This window comes from Thermobia domestica, chromosome 12 (genome assembly GCF_964235325.1).
Source record: "Thermobia domestica chromosome 12, izTheDome1.hap1.1, whole genome shotgun sequence".
NCBI classification, from domain to species: Eukaryota; Metazoa; Arthropoda; class Insecta; order Zygentoma; family Lepismatidae; genus Thermobia; species Thermobia domestica.
Window position 1 is genome coordinate 226575605 of NC_137465.1, and position 24422 is coordinate 226600026.

A 24422-nucleotide genomic window follows, 5' to 3' on the forward strand; every position below is an offset into this window, starting at 1 on the left:
ATTGAACTCTTTGCTTGCCGACATTAGATCATATTCAATAGACAAATAGTGTTGTCAACGGCTCGAGCGCCTCGGCTCAAAGCTCACTCACCACCGATCCGAGCCGAGAAGTGAGCCGACACAACAGCTCACCCAAATAAGCCGGCTCGAGCCCTCGGCTCAGTTGCCTACGAAATATAACATTTTAAGTTTTTAGTACTAATGTGTACAACCACTAAAAACTAAAGAAACTGGATTGCTCTCTTACCTCACGTGCAAAGTCTTCTCCTTTAGCTGTAACTTCTACTTCTTCTTCCTAAGGAAAATATTATATTTATTAGTAGTATTATTCAAATGCTATTAACTTTATGGACAACTTACTTGTTTTGGTTGAAAAGTCAGTGTTCAAAATCGAAATTAGAATAAAAAAGACCTACAAACGTAGATGAACCCAACTCAGAAGCTCCCGGCGTGCAAAATTTCGGAACACAATCTCTGTCCCAAAGCCGAGCCTACCCCAGGCTGATCTTGACCATCATATATAGATAGCTTTATTCCTTAGACCGCCATGTGCGACTGCCGACCCCAGGCCAGTCCCGGCCCACTGAACCCTTTCGTCCAGCCCGCCTGATCCCTTATTGAAAATATATTTCTTACACAATCTTAAGCTGAATTTAAAATATTTCCTGATTAACTGATGTCCACCTTTGAAAAATATAATTCGTATTAGAACATCCAATGCACCACGGAACATTGAAGGACTAGTTCAGAACATGAGGAATCAAACTTCCCACTAAAATGGTAAATAGATTTTTCTGCTTTTCTTTAGTAAATACATATTTTGGTTAAAGTTTTTTGTTCTTGTGATGTTAGTGTACGATGAAGGAGTTTCCCCATTGAATATTTTTATTCGATTCATGTGAAAATATTATAAATTGTCTCGTACTGCCTTTTCAACGTCAGTAAGTCCTCTTTGATTGGCCCACCCCTTGTTTGAACTTGCACATACCTTCCTTAGACGATAGACTGCTACTTGCACACTAAATTTCATTCAAACCCCACCAGTAGTTACAGATAAATAAGGTACCATATAAAAGGCGAGCCGAGTCGGGAATGTTTCTGGCCGAGCTAGACTGCAAATATAGCGATCTTTATTTTATAGATCATGGGCTATTTGCTAAACAAATTCGGTACGGATGCGGCCCATAGTTACCGATAAATAAAGTACCATATACAAGCAGAGCTGAGCCTGTCTCTGTTCAAACTTAGCTATCTTTACTTCTTAGACCACAGAATATATCTCCATCAATATATCGTGGTGCATTGTTTTTCTAAATAAGTGCCTCAGATAGTGTATTTGAATATTAGAAAAATTGTAAAATTTCTTAAACTGTCATACAACAAGTGATTGTTTAGAAATAAACAATGAACTGCTTTAACTGAGTGCAGTGTTATGTTTCTAAATCCATGCAAGAATAGTTTTGGTAAGTACGTTGTGAAACTTTTTATTATATTTGATATGCCCCATACTAATACTCCAAAATATTTTTTTTTCGAGTTGAACTGCGTTTTGTTTCATGTTTAATAAATAACCTAATTATTGGAAAGCTTAGCAAATTCATTTTCAAATTTGATTAATTAAATTAAATATCACACATATAGTATATATATTAGGGTGGAGTGAAATGAGGCCAAAAAATTTTTTTTAGAAATTCGATTTTAGATAGGGGGCAAAAGTTGCATCATCATATAGTACTTTACCATGGAAAATTTCAATGCTCTAAACTATTTTTAGCCGGGGCTCTATGGGCCTTAAGTTTCGTACAGTTTGTAAACAAAAACACGTTGTGTATTTGCGTAATTATTAGCCAGCTCTTCGGTTGAAGTAGACTGTAATTTGAGGGTTTTAAGATTCTTTGTCGTGACGAGTTGAATTTCTAAAGATACCGAAGTTCATATTCTATGTTACAGGCTAGATCAAGCCAGAATTCACCATTAAGGTGTGGCTGCCGTCGAGTTCAATCCCACCCACCCGCGAACATTAGATTGAATGTTTCATAAGTTTCGTTCATGTCTTCCTGCAAAATACTGCGACTTTGTCTCAAAAGTAGGCATGTATTTTGTAGAGTAAATTTTGAAACGAATAAACAAATCGCTGTCTCGTGCCCCACATACTGAAAGAAGTTTCAAAAATTATTTTCACTAATCTTTCCACTACTTGCGTATGGCATTTGAGCTCAGGGATATCAACACATGTATTTTCTGAAGCGCGAATTTTTTGCAATTTTTCATCTGTCTCATGAGTCAGTATTAGCGTTCTGTTATGTTACACTCATTTTAGTTTATCATTTCTGTATAATTATTAGTATCGAAGTTTAATACTGACACTCCGAAGGATTACACTGCTTTCTGGATTGGAATATTTTATCTGCAGCAAGGGTTCGTGTAGTTGATCTGTCGACACCAATCCATATGGTGTCTGAGAATGTTTTAAGGATTCACATAGAATGCATTTCTGGAAATTGCTTTATTGACAGGAGTCTTGTATGGTTCAATCAAACATCGCGAAAGTTTTATGGTCAGGAACAAATGTTTAGCTCCGTATGTGACAAGAGTTTTCAGTTTGATGTTGAACCACACTGGTGCATCTACTTTTACCCGGACTTTGATAGAGTTTTGAGCTCCTCTGAAGGATTTGGCATTAATATATACACCTATAGTCGCAAAAGTCTGTAAGCCAGCGAACATGCCCAAGTTTTCCAGGTTTCTTAATCTACTAGGCTTTTATCAGTCTCATCTTATGACAGATTGAAGTATTTCACACAAGTACCTCTGATCATAACTGAGATCACGCACATTTAGGAGTGTAGGAGGTTCTGAAGAAATCTTTTCGAAGCCGTACACTGAATTTGTTTCACAATTCACAAATGATCTACCAATAGAACCAAAGAAAGTGTAAGGGCCAATACTTACACCATCAATATCTTTTAGTAAATGATGAAGTGGTAGTTCGATGAAATGCAATAAGCATATCCACTACTGCAAAGGCCTCCATAAATGGTTTTTGAGCACTCTAATCACTCCTCCTTCTGACCCAACATTAATATTAGCGCCATCGTAGCCGATAGCTATCTGATAGGTCCACATTATTTTCTTGTAATTCGCGGAGATGAAACTAGCAATATTCTTTGCTGATGTTGATCCCGTCAAAGCATTTCCGGCATAGCCAAGAAATTTGTTACCCGTTTCTACACGGATAGAATAATGTTCTTCCATCTTCATATCTCTGACTTCCGGACATCGTGAGCGTTTGGTCTTTCTTCCAATCAAAATAGATGGCACGAGGTTTCACTTTATTAACAGTCTCTTAGTTCTTACACTTATACCATTTTTCAAAACCTTTCTTTGAATTTTACTTCTGTCAATTATGTTTGCGACTGCTCTAGACTCACACATTAAAAATCTTCCAAAACCTCAGTAGCAATTGCTGCAATTTTTCTTCTAGTCATGCCGGTTTTCTCATTCACTGTTGGGACGAATTTTCTCATTTGCGTGCATCCAATCTGTGCTTGCTTTCTTGTCTTCTTCAAAGGATATTTCCAACTAAAATTGATCTCCTCGAGCTTCAGTGTGTTCTTTATTGTCTTCCTATTTTGTTTCCTATATTGTCTTCCTATCTTGTTTCCTATATTGTCTTCCTATCGAAGATGACAAGTAGTCTGAAGATTCGATAATGTAACTATAGTAGAGTATAATACTCTCTGGTTGAAAGCTTCACCGTAAGGTCGCTTTTCGGCTTTCCTTCCTTCTCTTTTCTTGAATTTCTTTAACCAAGTAATATCAATAATACCGAATATCATTTTTTACTAGCCACCCAGCAACACAAATAAGCTAGTTATCGCCCGGGGCAAGAACTCGCCTCAGCACCTCTCGATCAAGCAATCCAAAAGTCTCCCCAATTATACCTGATATTGGCATCAGACAGTAGTTCTATTCCATTCTTTCTTCAAGTGATAAAGCTTGATTTCAAAATTGTAGTACATATTGTAACAGTTTTATTAAATAGAAAAAAAAAAGTTGATAGTTGGTTTAAAATTGGTAAACAGCGCCAGTGAGTTTAAAGCGGAAATAACGAGTACTAGAACCTGAAAGTTGTGCGCGGGTATAGAGTAGGCTCATAATTACGACAACGATCGAGAACTGGACACAGTCAAATACTCGTAAATTCAAGTGCTATAGAAATTGTTCTTGGTGGAAAGTTCTCAAGTTATATAGGTAGTTTAGAGTGACAATGTGAAACAGTTTATCGATCGATAAGTTAAAGTGTTTGGTTGCCGGAATTAGACCAAACATTATGAAGTAGAATATTTTGGCTATTTCTTTCAAATAATTAATTTATCTAGGTTATGGGAACGACTACCTTTACGGTTACGAGTGTGTGTTGTATTAAGTGAATGCCTTAATGATATTTGTCTCATTGAAGTTTTTGAGTGATAAAATTATACTCAAATTTTCACATTTATAGTGATTATAGTAAAGTGCAAGAAATTATTCCCTTTCGAGTGTGTTTAGCAACCCAATTAATACCTTTAGAAGTGGGTCTAGTGTTCCATATTTACTTTTGGAATGATAACGTTAAATACATTGTACAAGAAGTAAAAATTCGCTATGGAAGTAATAATTTCTAGAGCCAGCAATGTTGGTAAGTGTTGAAATCTTGTTCAAAATACTTAGTCTCATGATTATTCCAGAAATTAGTTGTTTTGTTGTAAAGCCTAATATTTTGTAATTTTGTTCATTAAAAAATCAGTCAATTTAAATTCCTTGATTTTCATTACTAATTTTGGAATTACATTATTTCATATTTGGAGTATAGTAACTCAAATTTAAATATTTTATTCATTATATTTATCTTTAAAATCAGTTTATGTGTATGTACTCAAACCAGAACATGTCCAATGGCGTTAGTCTTTGTGGGGAAAACTTCACTCAGGCTACGTTAGAATATTTTAATTTTTAGTACAAGATAAAACACTAAACTACTTTGTAACTGATTGCCAAATAATCTGAGAGTTGTATGCTTGACACATTCTTATAGTCTTAACGAAATAACTGCAAATCGCAATGTTTTTGGAATTATATTGGGATGTGGATATGTGTAAATGAATCAACAATCTTTTGCTTTAAAATAAAATATTTAATTATGAAAAACAATGAAGCTATTGTCTCGAGTATATTCGAATATTTTACAAATCTCTCAAATCAATGTAAGTTAAATAAAAACACAAAAAGCTGGTACTAAAATTTAACCTTACGGCCTCTTTTGGATGCAAGGTTTTTATAATGTCCTCAAAAGATAGCTCTGAAGCTAACTTATGATCTATGGATATGATCCTAAGGTTGGTGAGTCGTTGTTGCCCTCTTAAGTTTCATAGGTAATTTTTAATGATCTTTAGTTTCCTAAAACTCCTTTCCTTGTTTTATAGTAAAAATAATTATTTGCCCAGTTTTGCGCCCCCCAATTCGACGCCCAGTGCACAAGCCCCGTACCCCCTAGTTACGTCACTGTCACCACCAACCAAATTATTGTACTATTAACAATACTGCCAAAAGTTCATTGTAGGATATCAGAAGATTTATTAAGTAGCAAAAAGCTTCTTTATGACAAACAAGCAAAATGCTTATAGTTGATCACTTTTCGTCTTATTATTCCTGTTTCAGAACCATTGCGCCCCGGCTAAAAATAATTTTAGAGAATTAAAAGTTCATGTTGTTATCTATTGACAAAGGATGCATCTTTTGCCCTCTATCCACAATACAAATTACAGTCTACTTTCAGCGAAGATTTGATAAATAGTTACATAGTAAACAGAAATTGATTTGCAAAATCTCAAATTTAAAGCCCCTTGCGCCCCGGCTAAAAATTATTTTAGAGAATTGAAATTTTCTATGGTAAAGTACTACGATATGATGCAATTTTTGCCCCTTATCCAAATTCGAATTTCGAAAAAAAAATCGCTCCACCCTAATATGTATACAATCTGAAGTATTCAAATTGCATAAAAAAGAAAATTATATAACAAAATATATATTTTAACGATATTTTGATAGTGCATATTTGAATGATGTTGAATATTTTACTACATATAATTAGCTTTTTTCCTTACATATTTATATACATATTTGGCAAAATGGTATTTTATATTATCCGGCATCTACTAATTACATATTCTTTGAAAATTACTTGATATCTATAATACTTTTTTTCCTCCTTAACTGTGTAACTTCCACATGTAATACGTCAAATAAGAAACGTCAATATAAGAAATACATATTATAAATGTCACTAATTAAAGAAATGTTAAGTTTACAATTATTGTTTTAATTTATAAGGTTTGCAAATATATTTCAAAAGTCTTATTTATTTACCTGTGAAACTTTTCGTAGCATTGATCCTCTAAGTGAGCCTCTAACTCCGTAACCAGCACCAATTTGTTGCAAATGAATCGTACTTTTCCTTTTCTCCCTAATCGCATCAATATCACCTTCCTTGTGGGCTAGAGTAAGAAATACTTCTTCTAGAGTGGGAACTTCGTATTTATTCAGTAGATTTTCAGGTGAATCCTCAGCCATCATTACACCACCTCTTAGAAATCCAACCTATATACGTAAGTCAAACATAAGAAATTATATACAATAATAATAATTGATCACTTGAGACCGAATCTTAAGTAGGGATGCGCACGTGACAAGATTTGTGGCTGTCTCGTCTCGAAAATGTGCTGTAAAAGTGATGTCTCGACTCAAAAAATGTATATTTTTCTATTGGAAGAGCCGTGTCTCGACTCGAATTTTGTCAGAAAAATCCTGTCTCGACTCGTCTCGTGCGCATCCCTAATCTTAAATAACATGCCTACTTCTTAACGTTAAAGATATCTTAGCAAATACCCGCCTTAGGGGTACAACACGTGAAGTAGTTTGGTCGATGTGGCATGATATATTACCAACTAATGTTTAAACCGGAGGTAATAGTAGTAGATTTCAACTACTTCCGGTTTAACTAGAGATATTAGAGCTGAGAATGAATATATTATTGGACGCTTAATTGAATACAGGAAACTGCTTTTCACTATCTCTTCTATGCTGACCAACATTACAACTGATAGTGATTGATTTCTGCTACCTTCAAGTTTCAATGGGGGACTGAAAGAGATTATGATACCTATTCTTAAAACGCTGAATCGACTCCATGAAACCGCACCTAGTTATCTATTATCGTTACCGCTCTACTTAGATTATTGAAACCGGAAGTTGTAAATGGAGAGTTAAATTAGTATAAAATGTATATCACAATATTGCGAGCGGTGATTATATTCAATAAGAAAAGCAAAAAGCTAATACTCACCACAAAAGATATACAGCAGAATTCCTCCTACATGTAATATGATTTTTTATTTATTTTTTTATTTTTATTTTTATAGCGCTTTCGGAAGAAGCGTCTTCCATCTTCAGTCTGTTAAAGACTCAAAAAAGATTTAAAATCAAGAAGGAAGGGTAAAAATGGTTAAAAGATTAAGACATGCAGAAAATAAATCTTCTGTCAAACACTAAACACATGGGAATGGACACTGACTGTCATTGTACACGCTGTTCACTGTTTTTCATTTCTTGGTTTCCAAATGGCGAAAGTATGTAGTGAAAAGATTATTCCAAATGATATTTACTTCTCCTCTATCCCCTAGCATAGGAAATAATTGATTGCTAGCACTTTCGATTTAAATATCGACTTCAAAAATGAACTCGATTCCAAAGTTTTGACCCCCTAGATCCTGATGAAATTTGGTGATAGTTCTTGAGATTATTTTGTCTCCCGGACTGAAACATGTTAAGGATAAAAACAGGGTGGCCCCGAGCTAACTGATACAGTTCAAACTTGAATATTGCCCAGGCGTAGTGGGAACAGAAGGAGGAAAGAACTCGTCATTATTTGGTCAGTCGAAACGGAGTATTGGAACACAGAACATCGTGTGATCTCAGTTCGTAGATATTACGAAACTAAATCTGTGTAAAAAGCCCAACGTTCTTTTTCAGACGAAACTTTAATGTTGGTCTCTCCATGTTTTCACTCTCTCCACGTTCTCAGGAGTTCGCCTTTTCTTGGAGTTTAATCTCTCACACTGCCAGTCTCTTCAAACTTCTTCACCCAAGCCAATATGGTATTCCCAGACGGAACCTTACCGTGTCGACCAACAATAAAGTTTCTTCTATTTAAATTTTAAAAATGCACTTCTGGCACAGACTTAGTTTCGTAGTAACTACGAACTGAGGTAAAATGACGTTCTGTGCTCCAATGCTCCATTTCGACTGACCATATAAGGTGGCGTTATTTCCTCTTTTGGTTCCCACCCTTCCAACCAACATAAGTTATTACACCTGCGCAATATTTAAGTTTGAAACGTGTCGATTGGCTCGACGCTATCCTAGGACATATGATGAATCAAACTTCTTAGCAATGAACGTGATGCAGTTCGTTCCGGTGGTGTAGACATCAACTTAAGTAAGCTTTATATTGCTAATTTTGACTATTTCTCTATCTTTTACACTTTCTTCAAACTTAAGATATCATTTGGAATACTATACAAAAATCTTCTGCTCAATAAAGGTTTCTGTCGCGTCCGAAAAGTTTCAACAAGTAGTAGTGCGACGTATAAAGGAGTTTAGTTTGTACGTTGTGATATCTTTTCCAATTGAAACCGGAAGCTGTAGTAGCTCGCTACCACTTCCAGTTTTAGTAAAGAGATTAGAGTGGAGATGGAACACATCCCTGCAACACATAATTAATTGCAGTCGTTGCTTCTCGTTATCTATTACTTTTTTTTACTGTAAAACGGTCAAAGTTAAAACTTCATATGATTTATCTTTGCCGCTTCCGGTTTGAATAGACAGTTAAGACACAAGATGGCACCTATTCTCAGAAGGCTAAATCGATTCAAGAAAAAGAAAAGAAATTAAATGAAATCTTTTACGTGCAACTGTTTTGCCGTGTAGGCTAAACGAGACGGTGATGATGAAAAATGGATGAAATGGTGGAATGAAGGAAGTGGGAGGAAACGGGAAAACCCCGAGAAAACCTACGCATACGGTGTTTGTCCACCACAAAGTTCACTTTGGTCCAAGCTGGGATCGAACCAAGGATCCCATGCACCAGAGGTGAACGCTCTACCACTGATCCACCGCGACCCTCAGGAAATAAAAAGTAAACACTTCTCATTGTCTATTATCGTTTTTACTCTGTAGTGATCACGGTTGAAACGAAAATAGTTGGTTGCTACCATTTGTAATTTAAATATAATTTGCGCCAACAAACTCGATTTCTAACTTCCATTCAGTGACGACGCCAGAGGGGGGGCAAGGAGGGCGAGCGCCCCCCTAGTAGCTACTTCTGCCCCCCTGACTGCCACCTAGACTGCCCCCCCAGACTCCTACAATCTTTAAACATTCTACATGTAGTATTTTATATCAGTATCATAACCAAACTCATTGTCAAATTGTAGTCTACTTTCCACGAATTTACTATGTGGCAGATTAATCCTCAAGCTTTCTTCTTTGAGCGTCTGGGTATGAACGCATATTTCTGTTTTCTAATTTAGCGCCTTTTGAGGTAAATTTTAGTTATACTTCTTTCTTATTATTTTTAATTATTGTGCCTAGCGAACATTAGTAGATTTTGTCGACTTGTTTTCTTCTCATTGGATCAACTTCGATTGGAAACAAAAGAAAGGTAAAACCAGTTACGTAACTTGTTTGTATTTTTGCAGGTTTGAAGTTTTCAGTTTCATATTTTGTTTTATTTAAAGGTTCTATACTTCTTTTTTCTGAAACATTATTCTCGGCTTTCAATATTCAGAGGATGTGCTTATGACAGCTTAGTTTGCAATTACCAAGGCTTAATTTTTTGAAGGGGATAAAAAGAGTTGTGTTTTCCCTTCCTGCAAATGATAATAATAAATTTATGGAATTAAATTGATTCCCAATAAAACGTATTGTCAGAGTGCTGATCTTTCGTTAGTAATTGGTATTTACTAGTGCTCCCTTACTTATTTTGTTTCAAGGTACTGACGTGATGTCTACCATATTGACTAGGAACTGCTGAAAAAATCGTAGCCCAATCCAGGAGTGCACGTGGAATGGTGAAGTTTTACTTCCTCTACACTTCCCCCGGTAGTCAATATATTACCTTATACAGTGCTCCAGTTTTTGCAGAAAAGTTTAAAAATCTGAAGATTTCCTCACACCACTGTTCGTAACACTACCCCTACCAGATCTAAAATGGCGTCCTTTCAAGTGTTATTTAAGTTTGAGAAATAAGTACACGTAATAGTTAGACGGAGCTAAATCTGCGGAAAAAGAATGATGATCTAGACATTGAAATCCTAGATTATGCAATGTCAGTTGTGTTCGCAGGGGCTTGATGGACAGGTATATTCTCGTGAAGGAACAGAATTCCTTTCTTTTCATTTTCCACGGCGTTGAACTTTGAATTTTTCTTTCAGTTTTGTAAGTAATATAGAGATTCTGCATTAAATATCTGACCGTTGCGGGGGTAGTCTATGAGTACCACTCCATACTTATCCCAGAAGAATGTTGCAAACAGTTTTTCAACCTACTTCTGTGTCTTGAACATCTTAGGGCGATGGAGAAATGAGTGCTACTACTCCATTGACTGTTGTTTCGATTCAGAATCATAGTGGTACAACCATATTTCATCTATGGTTACTATTCGTGAGCGAAATTGATCAGCATTACGGTCAAATTGGAAGAAGGCTTCTCTTAATGCTGTCACTCTTTTATTCTCCTGACAGATATTTTGGGAACCCATTATGCCGAGAACTTGCGCATACCCAAGCCATTATGAATTATGTTACCGACGAGTTCCAAAGAAATGCCATAATCCCTGACACAAGTTTTGCTGAGAAGGTAAAAACTTAGAAAGCGGGGTGCAGCCAGACCTCAGACCATAATAAATATACCGTGAGTTTACTATACACTTTAAAAACTATATAAATAATAGCTTGAATTATTTTTGTCACTCAAACACTGGGGTGACCTAGGCCCTCCGGCCCCGGGCTATATCTACCATTGGCTGAAATTCTGCAATTTTCAAGAATAATGTCACAAATTACATCCGTGATTTCGGGAAGAGTCATTGCTTAATCATCCTGGATGTAAAGCATAATTTGTTGAGAAATTGCTACGTTTATACTAAGCCACTTACTTCTTCACCACTATATATAACGGAGGAGAGTCCCGTGGTGTTTCACTGATTTCCTAATTAATTTACTTCGGTGACTTTCCTTGGTGGAACAAAAATGTTATAACAGTAAGGATCTGGATGTTCGTGAAATTATCTGTTTGGGCACACATAATCACTTCAGAGGCCTGAGAAACAATAAGAATTTCATTATTAATATGAAAATTTATATTTGTACATACAGAGATATGTTTTTCTAAACTACGGTTTCATTTTTCTACCTAGTACCTACACCCTTCTGCATTGGACTACGACATTTTTAGCAGCTCCTCGTAAATTCTCTCTCTGGCTCCCTCTCTCTCTCTCTCTCTCTACACACACATATATATATATATATATATATATATATATATATATATATATATATATATATATATATATATAGAGAGAGAGAGAGAGAGAGAGAGAGAGAGAGAGAGAGAGAACGAGAGAGATACGTAGCATATAGTACTAGACGAATGTGTTACTTATAGCATACGCGAAAGTAATTCAATTTATGTTTAGGCTTCAAAAGTTTTATTGAAAAATATTTCATATGTCATTTTTGGTATGGCAAATACCCGCCCCCCCGAAAATGTATCTGCCCCTCCTTTGCCCCCCTAAGAACTTAAAGCTGGCGTCGTCACTGCTTCCATCCTCTACATCCTGGCCAAAATTCATTCTGATCCACTGAGTAGTTCTCGTGATTTTGTCTTCCAAGTAAAGCGACAAAGTTTAAATATATAAACTTTGTAAACGAACTTCTAACAAATGAATTTTGTGCAGATCAATGTCAAGCTCCAACATAAGAAAGAAATCAAGGGCGTCGATCCTACGGGACCAGGGCGCCCGAGCCCACGCATTGTATTTATCAATATACAATATTTGGCATAATTTCAATTCAATTTGCCCTCATATATGCCTTCTGCAATCAAACACACATCTAAATGCCCCCCTCCAAATTACAGAGAAATCGACCCCCTTGAATGTCCTTAAAAGAAATGTGAGAGAGTTACTGAGACTAATGACTTGAACAAATTTAAAAACAATTGGACAAGTGCTCGACGATAAAAATCTACCAATCAACTTGTTCTTGGTGTTTTAAATATGATTCGGTTACATTTCTGAAAACATAAAGAGTGCTGTTGATTTTGGAAAATATGTTGAAAGATGAAAGACAGTTATCATTAGACAATTTGAAAGTATCTCGTGATCACGTGAAATCGCAATTAACGATTCCTTATGGTGGACTATAACTATACCCGGTAGATATTAAATTCAAATATATTAATTATTTTATCTACGGATTTGAAAAAGACCAATAGCTGAAGCATTCCATCGATAACGCTGTATGGCACAATTTCGAGTTACAACGCTGAGTTACCACTGAAATAATGTTGTATGAAGCATGACTGAGAATACAAACTAACTACTCATAAGTAAAGTTATTGCTCAAACAGTGATAATATCTTTGCATTATGTTTTGTTTGTTTTCCCTCCTAACTCAACAGCATTCTTGTATGCTAAAATTTATTTGTTCAAAATATCGAATTCAGTAGCCTAAACTTACAGCAATGGTAACAGCTGTTGCTACAGGTGTTAGTGCCAGATTATCTCTGACATATGATTGGTGCTTCGGAGGTGAACCTATGAACTTTCGTGGCTGTGCACCTGGCTTCCTTGCGTCATTCGTGTGACAAAAATAATGCCGTTTGCTACGTCTAAGTGAACCATGTAGTATATAATCAGAAGGGACGAGTGAAAATTGTTTTATTTTGGCAAAGTTGTGATGTTTAATGATGAAAAAGGAATCGAGTGTTTAATTAAAGTGAAACAAAATGAAAGTAGTTTAATATGTGTACAAAAATCAAATGAAATTAGAGTTGAATACGAATGCTTTTGAGACAAAAGGGAACTTTGGTATGTATTTTTCGTTCCTATTTTTGCATGGACTTTGAACCTGGAAAAGAATTGCGCAAGTAGAATATATCATTTTTAATGTTTCTGTTTAGTAATTAGCCCGTATAAAAGTGTGTTGTGGATAGTCGTTTCAAAATTCTTGAAATTGAGCAACTCATTCATTACGTTGTTTCTAAAAATATTATTTTGATTAACAGGTTGACTGCCAAGGTGATTTGAGGATACTGGTCCCAGGAGGCCATAATTTTTTTTTACCTTTGGCTCGATTATGGATAGTTATATCACATTTTTGTCGCGCTATTTTTCTCCCGAAAATGTATCAATGGAAGTCGAGCACCATATGTGATGCTCATGGTCTTTCACAGTAATTTGTGACAATTAGCATTATATATGATGCTCAAGAACCTGGATAGGTTAGTAATTTGTGATATCAAACATGAGCATCATGTATGGTGCTCATGGCCCCACTGAGAAATAAGTTGAGCACCACATATGATGTGCATGGCAGTCAACCTATATTGAATAAAATTTGTTATATTTGTTTATATAAGGAATGTAACAAAATATATATGAGAAATGTAACAAAATTTAAATTACCTTTGTCAAACGATTCCTTGTTTCTCATAAAAAGAAGCATATTTTTAGAAACAAAATTGGATTAGTTTGGATTATAAACCTGATAGAGAAAGAATTAACCTACCAAATTAAACTGTATAAAATTGTGTTTAGGTTATGAACAAGAGAAGCAAGTTAAACTAAAGTTAAGAAATGAATCTTTTGCACGCTGCATAGGCATATAATTACTTTAACAATTTAATAGGGGGTATTATATTCCTAACTGTGCTGAAGTGAGTACTTACTTGAATAGCGTACGTTTCAATGCTAACATGAGTGCTATATGTACACCTGGGCATGCAGAACTTAGCAGAAATAGTCAGATGCGGCCGATTGAAAAACTGATTGATTTTGCGGGGACTACAATCTCACATGACACCTTAACTCATAATATTGCAAATTCAAGCTCTGTAATGAATATCGCTATAAAAATGTGATTTCAGTAAATTTAAAAATTAAAGTGCTTGCAATGCAGTTGAAAGTTCGGTGAATAATATATCTGTATTAAGTTCCGTAGATGGGTACGAAATATGTATTTTTTAGTGCAAGCAAATGGTTTGATAAAACTAAATGTAGCACGTACCGACATTATGTTAGTTCTTTAGTTCGGTAGAATCACAGATTATTTTTAGATTTCCAACAAATTATAAATGAAAATGCGGATTGGTCTATTATGCGGAACAAAATTCTAGAGAAATATGTGAGTAGCATTATAAAAATAGAAATAATTAGAGATAGCCTGTACCGTGCAATGTGTACTGAGAAAACATTTAAGGAATTTATATTAGAAAAGGGATTTTGCTGAGACTCATGATTCAAATAGAAAATAGGGGCCGCGGTGGCTCAGTGGTAGAGCGTTTACCTCTGATGCACATGGTCCTTGGCTCGATCCCAGCTCGCACCAAGTGAACTTTGTGATGGACAAACACCGTGTGCGTCGGTTTCCTCGGGTTCTCCCGTTTCCTCCCACTTCCTTCATTCCACCATTTCATTCATTACTCATCATCACCATCTCCAAAAGCCTCGCCAGCATAATCGTGGGACGTAAAACTCACAGATTTCATTTCATTTTAAACAGAAAATATCACATAGATTATACTAATGTACAGTCGCAAACCAATAGTGGAACTGTGCCTCCTCCTAATATTTGAACTAACCGTAGTCAAAATAGGCACTATATATTTGTGGCATGAAAAATCATTTTTGGCCTCAATGTAACCTAAGAAAAGAGAAAAGCTGAAAATACTTCAATGAACAAAAAATGTTAGAATATTTCGGGTACGAAGCAGGATTTCACGGTGCAAATAATGATTTCAGTATGTCATATTCCTGTACGGTGTTACATAGACACATGCATTAGTACAAGCTAAATAGGAAAAATATTGTTGGAACAGATTAGATTAAAGTGTCCACCGAAAACTAAAACAGTTAATCATGTAGTGACATCTATGAGTCAAGTACCCATTTCAATTAAGGAAGCAGTGGGATTACATTCTTTCATAAATAATTAAAAATATAGAGACTGGTTTCTTGTGATAGACTCACCGGACATTTCTCTGTTAATTGGTGGACAGTTTTCACAAGAACATTATGCATGCATACAATGCAAGTAAAAGGTATTGTGTTTGGTTAAAAAAAAAAAAAAAGTATCTTAATTCAATTTAGTTTGGAAGGGAAAATATTTTAAGGAGAAAATCCTCGCTTTGGAATTCTTGTTCCATTGTTGCCGGCTCATCAGCTGTGACGACATCCTAGCATTCCTGGAAGAGGACTAACACGTTGGACATATGACTATTCAACAATCTAACCTTCAGTGCCCACAGGAAAGGAAATGTCGTAGAGGAGAGCGTAACAAGGAGGCTATCAATTCCGAAACTGCGTTAGGACAGTCAATGCTTAATCCAGTTTATAATAATATATGCGACAATGAGCTGGAGGATGTTGCAAGTCAATCGCAAGGTAATGATGACACATTAACAGATATTTATGATGGTAGTTTATGTGATTATGTAAAACAATTAGATCAAAATATTCAGATGTAATTGCTGATAAATTAATGACCACTAAAAAATTTAAATACGAAATATTGCTAAAAGATGACAGTGCATACATCCAGCAACACTATGCTAGGCAAAACATAAAATGCAAGAATTAAATAATCATGTAGATGATCTCGTAAAACAAGGTGTAGTTGAAGAAATAAGAAGTTTACCATATACATCTCCATGCTTTCTTCTTACTAACAAAGATAATATTAAAAGATTAATAGAGAACTTTTCGTCGCTGCACAAAAAAGTAGTTATGCAGGCATATCCGGCTCCAAATTGAGATAGTATTATAGGTAATATAAGAAAACATAAGATCTCTGTTCTGGATGGAAAATCTGCTTTTTCTCAGTGTTCGTTAGATGAAAAATAAAAATTCTACACAGCTTTTGCTACATCAAATAGATTGTTAGCCTATCGGAGTCTCCCTATAGACCTATGCGTTTCACCATTTGTGTTAGCTAACCCCTTTAATAATATTTTAAGGATTTATTTGGCTATCAGTTAGATAACCTATGGGATTGTTTATAATTCAAAGTCCCGACGTAGAATCTTATAAAAGTATCTTGGAAAATTTTCTCAAAATATATAGAGAATTGGAAATAACAGTCTTCGAAGAAAATAAATCATGTAACAAAAGATAAAATTTATGGGACACGAATTTTATGATTTTGATGAAAATCGAGTTAGAGTACTTAGAAATTTGCCTGCTCCCAAAAATAGAAGAGGTTTACATAAGCTGATAGGACTCTTAGGCTATTTTCTTCGTTATTTAAGAATTATTCAGAATTTATCGGACCATTACATAAATTACGTTCAGAGAAAACACCATTCAAATAGGTGCAGGAGGAAAATCAAATTTTGCAGAAAATTAAAGAGTTAATCATGTAGCAAATTTTGATTCTCCGTTCATGACCCATGTCGATGCTAGCACCAAAACTTATGGTTGGATTCTCAATCAATACGAAAGGGGCAACCTTAGACCGGTTTATTTTTATTCCAAATTGGTACCCAAATCGAATTGGACTAAAAGTATGTTCGAACTTGAATTGAAATCTCTGGATTCAGCATTGTCTAAATTCGAATCACTTTTGTACAGGAAATTCACTATGTTTACAGACTCAAGAGCTCTAAGTTGGAATTTGAAAAATCATAGAAGGCAGAGAAAATATGGTATCCTTATAGAAAAAAACAAGTAAATTCCAATTTGATGTAGTCCATTTTAGAAGTCCCGTCAATTACCAAGCTGATTTTATTAGTGAATTATATGAAACAGCTTATTTTCATCCACCAATTCCAGAAACAGAAGAAATGACTGAATATGGGGAGAATAAAGTAGCATTATCATTTATTACTTTTTGAAAATCTCCATCATTCAATGTACCTTCACAGGAATTACAACCGCGGTTCATTCAGTTATAAGGTATCATTACTCAAAGAGAGGAAGGTATATCTGTGCAAGGTTATGTAATTAGAGATAATATTTTATTGAAGGAAACTACGGGGAAAATAAATGTAGGGCTCAGAGCAGTAGCACCTATGGAAATAAATACTATAACGCTGTATCATCACGATTTTCTAGGTTCAGGATCACATCAAGGTATTGAACATACAATAGGACAAATAGCAGGAAAGTTTACGCGGTATGGGATGTTCAAAGAAATTAGAGCAATGTGCAATGTTGTAAATTTGAAAAGAAAGCAAGCCAAAAAATAGTAAATTGATGGATAATATTATCCAGAAACTGTTAAGATACCAAATCATATGTTTTATATTGATATACAGGCTCCCTTACCGACAAGCTCTAATTATAAATGTATTTTAATACTTACGAACAGTGCTAGTAGATACTCATTTTTAGAACCTTTGAAACAACTTAACTCAAGGGTTATAATAAATAAATTTGAGAAAATGTTATGTTATTATGGATGGATAAATAACTTAATTTTAGACAGAGCTTCTTATTTTGTCAGTGAAGTTTTTGATACATATTTATATAGTGAAGGTATAAAACACATTAGTACTAGTCCATATCATCCGAGCAAAAATCTTGTGGAGACAACCAAAGTTGTTGCTCTAAATTTCTTGACAAAATTCAATTTTCACTAAATTCTAGCATTATTACTGAGACCGGGGCCAGCTCAGCTGAGGTTTATCCATGCCGCATGCTTATTAGTCTATTAGATTGTAAATGGGCATTAAATGTTAATATCATTGAAAATGAAAGAAATAAGAAACAATCTCTGACAACTGTAATAAGTCGTGGAAAAGAAAACAACCAAATTATAAATGCAAATGGATTCCAATGAATATCGAAAAAGGTGATAAGGTGCTTAAAATATGACAGTCATTACTGCATAAAACTATATAAACCTAAGTTAGATAAAATTTACTAGGGCCGTACAAGATAATAGATTTCCCCACTGCCAACACAGTATGGGCAAAATCAGTAGAAAACCCAGAAGAAAAATCAAACGTCATGTGAACATACTTAAGAAATACTATGAACATAGAAATAATGTACATGCCACTGCAGCAACAATTTTGTTTTGTAAAGAAAGTATGTAAAATATTGTTTTTGAAAGTAGAAAATTATAATGCAAAATTTTGTGTAACTAGTGTGATAGGAAAAAAGAAACTACGTGGGGAATTTAGATATAGTAAACTTGATATAACTTTGATCTTGCTTTTTCTTACTGTATTCTACAGCTTATTTGTAACCTGGGGAGCTGCCAAACAAACGTATAGAGAGATCCATTTTACTTAATTGTTGGAAGGAAGTGGTACCACATTCTGACTAAGGTTACCAAATGCATTCATGGATTGAGAACTTTCATTAAGTGTCATCGTTGCATTTCTACGTAGGAATGGAATACAACAGGAACAATCTGTGAATCATCAATACAGTGAAATGAAAACTAATGATCTGTTTAAAGTGAACAAATAAATGTATCAGTCTAATTGATCGAAACAAATTTTCACGCCAGAGATTTTCGTTGTGTGATAAAATTTATTTGTTCAAAAAATCGAATTCAGTAGCCTAAACCTACAGCAATGATAACAGCTGTAGCTACAGGTGTTAGTAGCAGACAATCTCTATCATACGATTGGTATTTCGGAGTGGTGCAACCTATGAAGTTTCGTGGTTGGACATGTGGAATATAATCAGAAAGGATATGTGGAAATTGTATTATTTTGGCAAAATTGTGATGTTTAATGATGAAAAAGGTACCATACGGAAATTGTATTACTGTGGCAAAGATGCGATGTTTAATGATGAAAAAGGAATCGAAAGTTTAATTAAAGTGAACAAGTTGAAATTACTTTTATGTGTGTACAAAAATTGATAGAAATTGAGTTGGAAACGAGTGCTTTTGAGATACAAGGTAACTTTGGTACGTATCTTTTCACTCTTATTTTTGCATGGACTTTGAAGTTGCAAAATAATTGGGCAAGTAGGATAACTATTCTATCAGGCCTTGTTTCCATTTTGTACTAATACACAATAACACACTGAGCAAGGCTATGTGATAATATGTAAAAATCAGTATCACGTAACGGTTTCAACACAAAAAGCTGTGTCTTCATCAGACTTCAACTCCTTCTGGCTGCTTGGGAGTTGGTCATCACTTATATAGTCTTCGGAGATCAACTTTTAATTAGGCTCCACCCCTTCATTAAAAGTAACACTTGTGTGGCTTTCACTTTCCCTTTTTAGCTGCACACGTGTCCAATTAAGTTTACTTTTTTCGTTGGATACATTCTGTCCTCTAATTATTCTTATTTTCCTTATTAATATTTCCTCTTTCTTTCTTCCTTTTCATTTCTCCTTCTTTAAGCAGAATCTTCTCCCACTCTTTATTTATCGAGAATCCTGCATTCCAATTCATCACCTTGTCTCCTGCCCTCATAATCTTCCTAGCTTCCTTCCATTTTCTCACCAAAGTTCTGTCCTCTGCTTCTATGACCTCTGCTCCTTCCCACCCTATCCTGTGGTTTGTCTCTTTGTGATGCTTGTATATCGCATTGTTGTCCCTTTTCAATCTTACCTCATCCTGGTGCTGTTTAATCCTTTCTTGCATTTTCTTTTTTGTTTCTCCTATGTAAATTTTGTTACTCCGCGCATCCTACTCTATATATTACTCCCCTTTGATCTTTGTCCGCTACTGCTTTTCTCTTGATTCTTCTTACTAATTCAATTATTCTGCTTCCTCCTTTCCTGTACATCCTAATTCCTGCTTTCCTAAGCATTCTCTTTATCTTCTCTGTTTCCTTGCCTAGGCTTTCTATTTCAAACCATTTTTTGTTCTTGTCTTCTTCCTCTTTCTTTCCCTCTCTTGCTATGTCTCTTGTGATCTTATCCTCTTCGTTGTATCCATTTCTCCTTAGCTGTGTCGAGAACTTCTTTAAATCGGTTTTCCTCTATTAACTTTTAAACACAAGTGTTACTTTTAATGAAGGGGTGGAGCCTAATTAAAAGTTGATCTCCGGAGACTATATAAGTGATGACCAACTCCCAAGCAGCTAGAAGAAGTGGAAGTCTGATGAAGACACAGTTATTGTGTTGAAACTGTTACTGATACTGATTTTTACATTTTATCACATAGCCTTGCTCAGTGTATTATAGTGTATTGGCAAGTAGGATATTTCATTTTTCATGTTCCTGTTACTAATTAGACCGTATAAAAAAGTGTTGTGGATAGTTATTTCAAAATTCTTGAAATTGAGTAATTCATTCATTATGTTGTTTCTTAAAATATTCTTTTGGTTAATATTGAATAAAATTTGTTACATTTGTTTAGTAGAAAATCAATTTTATAATTTGAAATTAAACCTATATAACACAGCAAAACGTACAATCCGAATCGCTTTCTTTTCTATGTAAGAACTGTTACAACATGCTGGTGTGCCGCTAATGGACCGCAGGTGTGCCGCGAGGAAATTGAAGCAAAATTATTAATTCTATGCAACCAAATTGCAAGACATAGGAAAATGTGTATTTGTATTTCACTTTATTATGAACCTCTACAATAGGAGAAATTACTGTAATTTTAACATATTATTGTACATACATATATCTGCTACACAGATTTTATTTCGAAAACAGAATTTTGTTAATATATAAAAATTGTAACGTATATGAACCATGTTAATAAATTGTAAGTTTCATACTATGCTACTTTTCTGTACATTTTTAATGTTGAAAAAAGTATTTGTTATCCTTGTTATAACCATGATTGCTTTTTTATTGTTGAAGACTATTTCGTACCTTGAAATTTTAAAATATCATACAATCCTTTCGACAAAGCAAACATACGTACAAATTACCTGCATTTGTGTTTAAAAGTACAAGAAATTTGTTTGCTCGTTCATTATTTAGTGATCTTCCTTCTGGGTGAAAGGTTGGATACAGTTTTTGAAAAAGGATCGTATTATTAAAATCTGAGTCCTATATTCCATTGCAATTGTTTTCTATTTTTAAATTAAAATGAAAAATAAGCATAATGATTTACTAAGGGGGAAAACCACTGATGGAGCTTTCTTCTCTGTGACGAGATCAATAATCACAAAAAAAATACCACGGTACTTTATATTTACAAATTTATATATTTGAGTGCGCCGGGAGAACTCAAGTTACAACCATAGTGTACAGCAAGTTGAAAAAGATTGGGAAACGCTGCCATACTGTATTATTCGGTAGGATGCTTCAATTCCTTATTTGGACTGTTACATATAAAGTGATGTAAAACTCTAGACTGCTGTACGTAGTGATAAAATGGTGAAAATGAATTATTTATTACGTCATGCTTCTTTCTTTCTTTACAATAAAATGATCGCTACAAACAACGAGGTCGTCCTAGGTTATTTAAATACTATGCATGGCTTTTTATTTATATCAGACTCCAGCCCCAACGAGTCTTGGACTCACTTTAAGGAGCAATACAGTTACATTGCTGATACATATTGAAATACAAAATTAAATTGCTGATACATAATAGATATGCATAAACAAGAATATAAGTAAGGCAATATCTGTTAAGTTTATCCTTCCATTTACTTGCTACTTTTTTAATGCTGTTCCTTATATAATTACACTTCATATTCTTAGTTTCTGCCATAATAGCTCTCTTATCCGTTTTTTGAATAAAGATTTTGATTTCAACTGTTTGTATTCAGTTGGAATTTCATTGAAGGATTTTATGAGATAGTTCTTAACCCCTCCTGTTCCGTATGTTTTTGGAGAATAAGATTCCGCATGTATTTGTTCTTTATGTCTTGTCTCATAATTATGAAAGTAACTATTTTTATTTACTATTATATTATGATGTATATTATTATTCATAACATTAAACATATAATACATAGCTGATTCTTTAGCTAAATAATCTATTGGTAATACTTTAGATGTGCTATAGGTATTTACATTTGGGTTTAAGCGTGGCAGATTGTAGACGGTACATAATGCCCTATTCTGCAAGATTTGTAGTGGATGCAGAGCACTTTTGTTCCAAAGTCCCCATAATACGTTCATGTAAGTTAGATGAGAGTGTAAATAAGCATAGTAGATATTTTTTTAAGGTTCGGCAATAATATATTTCTAAATCTATTAAGCACCCCTATTATTGGTAAAAAATTTTTACACTAAAATGCTATGTGTGGTCCCCACTCAAGATGCTGATTAATTATTATTCCTAGGTATTTAGTTTCAGTGACTCTTCTTATTTGTTGACCTTGCAAATAAATATTTATATTATGGTCTTAATCACATTAAATATTTCTATTAGACTTTAGTGCCTATCTTTGAATTATAAGTATCTATTTTCAATGTTTTAATACCTAAACATCCCTTCATAGTGTGAAAGTTTCAAATTTAAATAATCAATCCCTATAGTTTGAAGTACGTATCTAATATATAAATAATAAGCTTAGCAATGTCATCACAATACCTTCTTACCAAAATACTGTAATCATCACGAATCCGAATGAGATTTTATGCTTATAAAGAATACTACAACTCTATGAACTTCCGTAAACAAGAAGGTGGTAAAAAGAATTACTGTTTTCGAGGAGATAACGAAAGCTCATTTAACATTCATTCCTCATATCTAGAACAAATGTATTACTGAAACATTTCTTAAATTTTCTCTGAATTTTCTTTTAATTTTATGCTTTGAAATCACAATTGCAATGGTATTAGAAGTCGTACATAGAAAATAACATTAACGATCAAATTAAGAACGTAGTTTAGTTTACAATGAAAAACATTTGTTTTAAACAGAAAGTCTGTACAATAAGAAAAGTCAAGAAAAATGAAAACTCGCAGCAGGTTGTTAATAAGAAACCAAGCTAAAACAAATAGTTTTCTTACCTTATTAGCTTGCCTTGTTTCGTCAGCGTAATGAGTTGTTATTAAAATGGCGCAATTTCTATTTTTTGAGAGGTACACAAGGTGTGACCAAATTCTGGTAATAAAAAGTATGAACGATTAGAATTGGTATTTGTTCATTGCATTTCTTCATCGTAAAAAATCAATTAATTCTTTATTTACAATTCGGGATATAACATTTGTAACTTTCAAGAGCACTCCTTCAAGGGTTTAATAAAGCGCATGTTAGAATCTAATATAACAACTATGGAATTATTTATTGGTTTGTATTTACGTTTCTGTCCCTTGTCAGGCTACGTGTGATGAGACATACAGTTTAAAATAGGACCTGATTCATTGTAGTGCGGTCGGTGTACTCCCACCGAGAATCGAGCACGGGACCTCGTATAACAACGGTATGCACTAGCCACTGACACGGGAGGACAACTATGAACTTTTATATTGGGTGGTTCAAAATATCACATGCTGAAAAAATACTAGTGATGATGTTCTTTCAAGAGATTGAAAGCTCTTGATGATATCTTACTATGCGTAAGGTTAGAAGTCCTTTCTTTCATTCCTAATCTACATCTTCTAACCTCAAGGAATAATTCTTAAACTTTAGAGAAAATACTCAGTTTCATCCAAACTGAATACATTCTGACGTAAATTGTGACAAAACAGAAAGATACACAACGGAACATAAATGAAAATAATAACACATTATCTCTATATACAGGGTGGCGCCCAGCCCACTGACATATTTCAAATTTGAATAGTGTACAGACGTAATAACTTATATTGACCATGTTATATGGCCAGTCGCAATGGAACATTGCAGCATAGTACATCATATTACCTCAGTTCATAGTTATTACGAAACTCATTCTGTGCGAGCGTTTTTTAAGGCGTAACTTTAATGTTGCTCTATCCACATTCTCAGGAGTCGCCTTTTCTTGGAGCCTCATGTCTCACATCCAACAATAGCAGTCTCTTCAAACTTCTTCATTCAAGCCAATTTAGTACCAGGCAGAACCTTACCATGTCGACCAACGTTAAAGTTTCATTTAAAAATTTTGTACTTCTGGCACAGACTTAGTTTCGTAATAGCAACGAAGAGAGGTAACACGGTGTTCTGGGTTTCAATGCTCCATTGGGATTAACCTTATAACATGGCGTTTCTTTCCTCTTTCGGTTCTCATCTCGC

General features: G+C 34.5%; 1 protein-coding gene across 1 annotated transcript in view; it reads right to left on the reverse strand.

The window, feature by feature from the left end:
• The window catches only part of LOC145665876 (ABC transporter G family member 20-like), a 111976-nt gene that overhangs the window by 50761 nt on the left and 36793 nt on the right, over positions 1-24422 (reverse strand). The window contains exons 6-8 of the mRNA XM_081732988.1: positions 23219-23312; positions 6409-6639; positions 248-295 (exon numbers count right to left, since the gene is read on the reverse strand). Coding sequence (XP_081589114.1) covers positions 248-295; positions 6409-6639; positions 23219-23312 — 373 coding nt within the window. The remainder of the gene's footprint in view (positions 1-247; positions 296-6408; positions 6640-23218; positions 23313-24422) is intronic.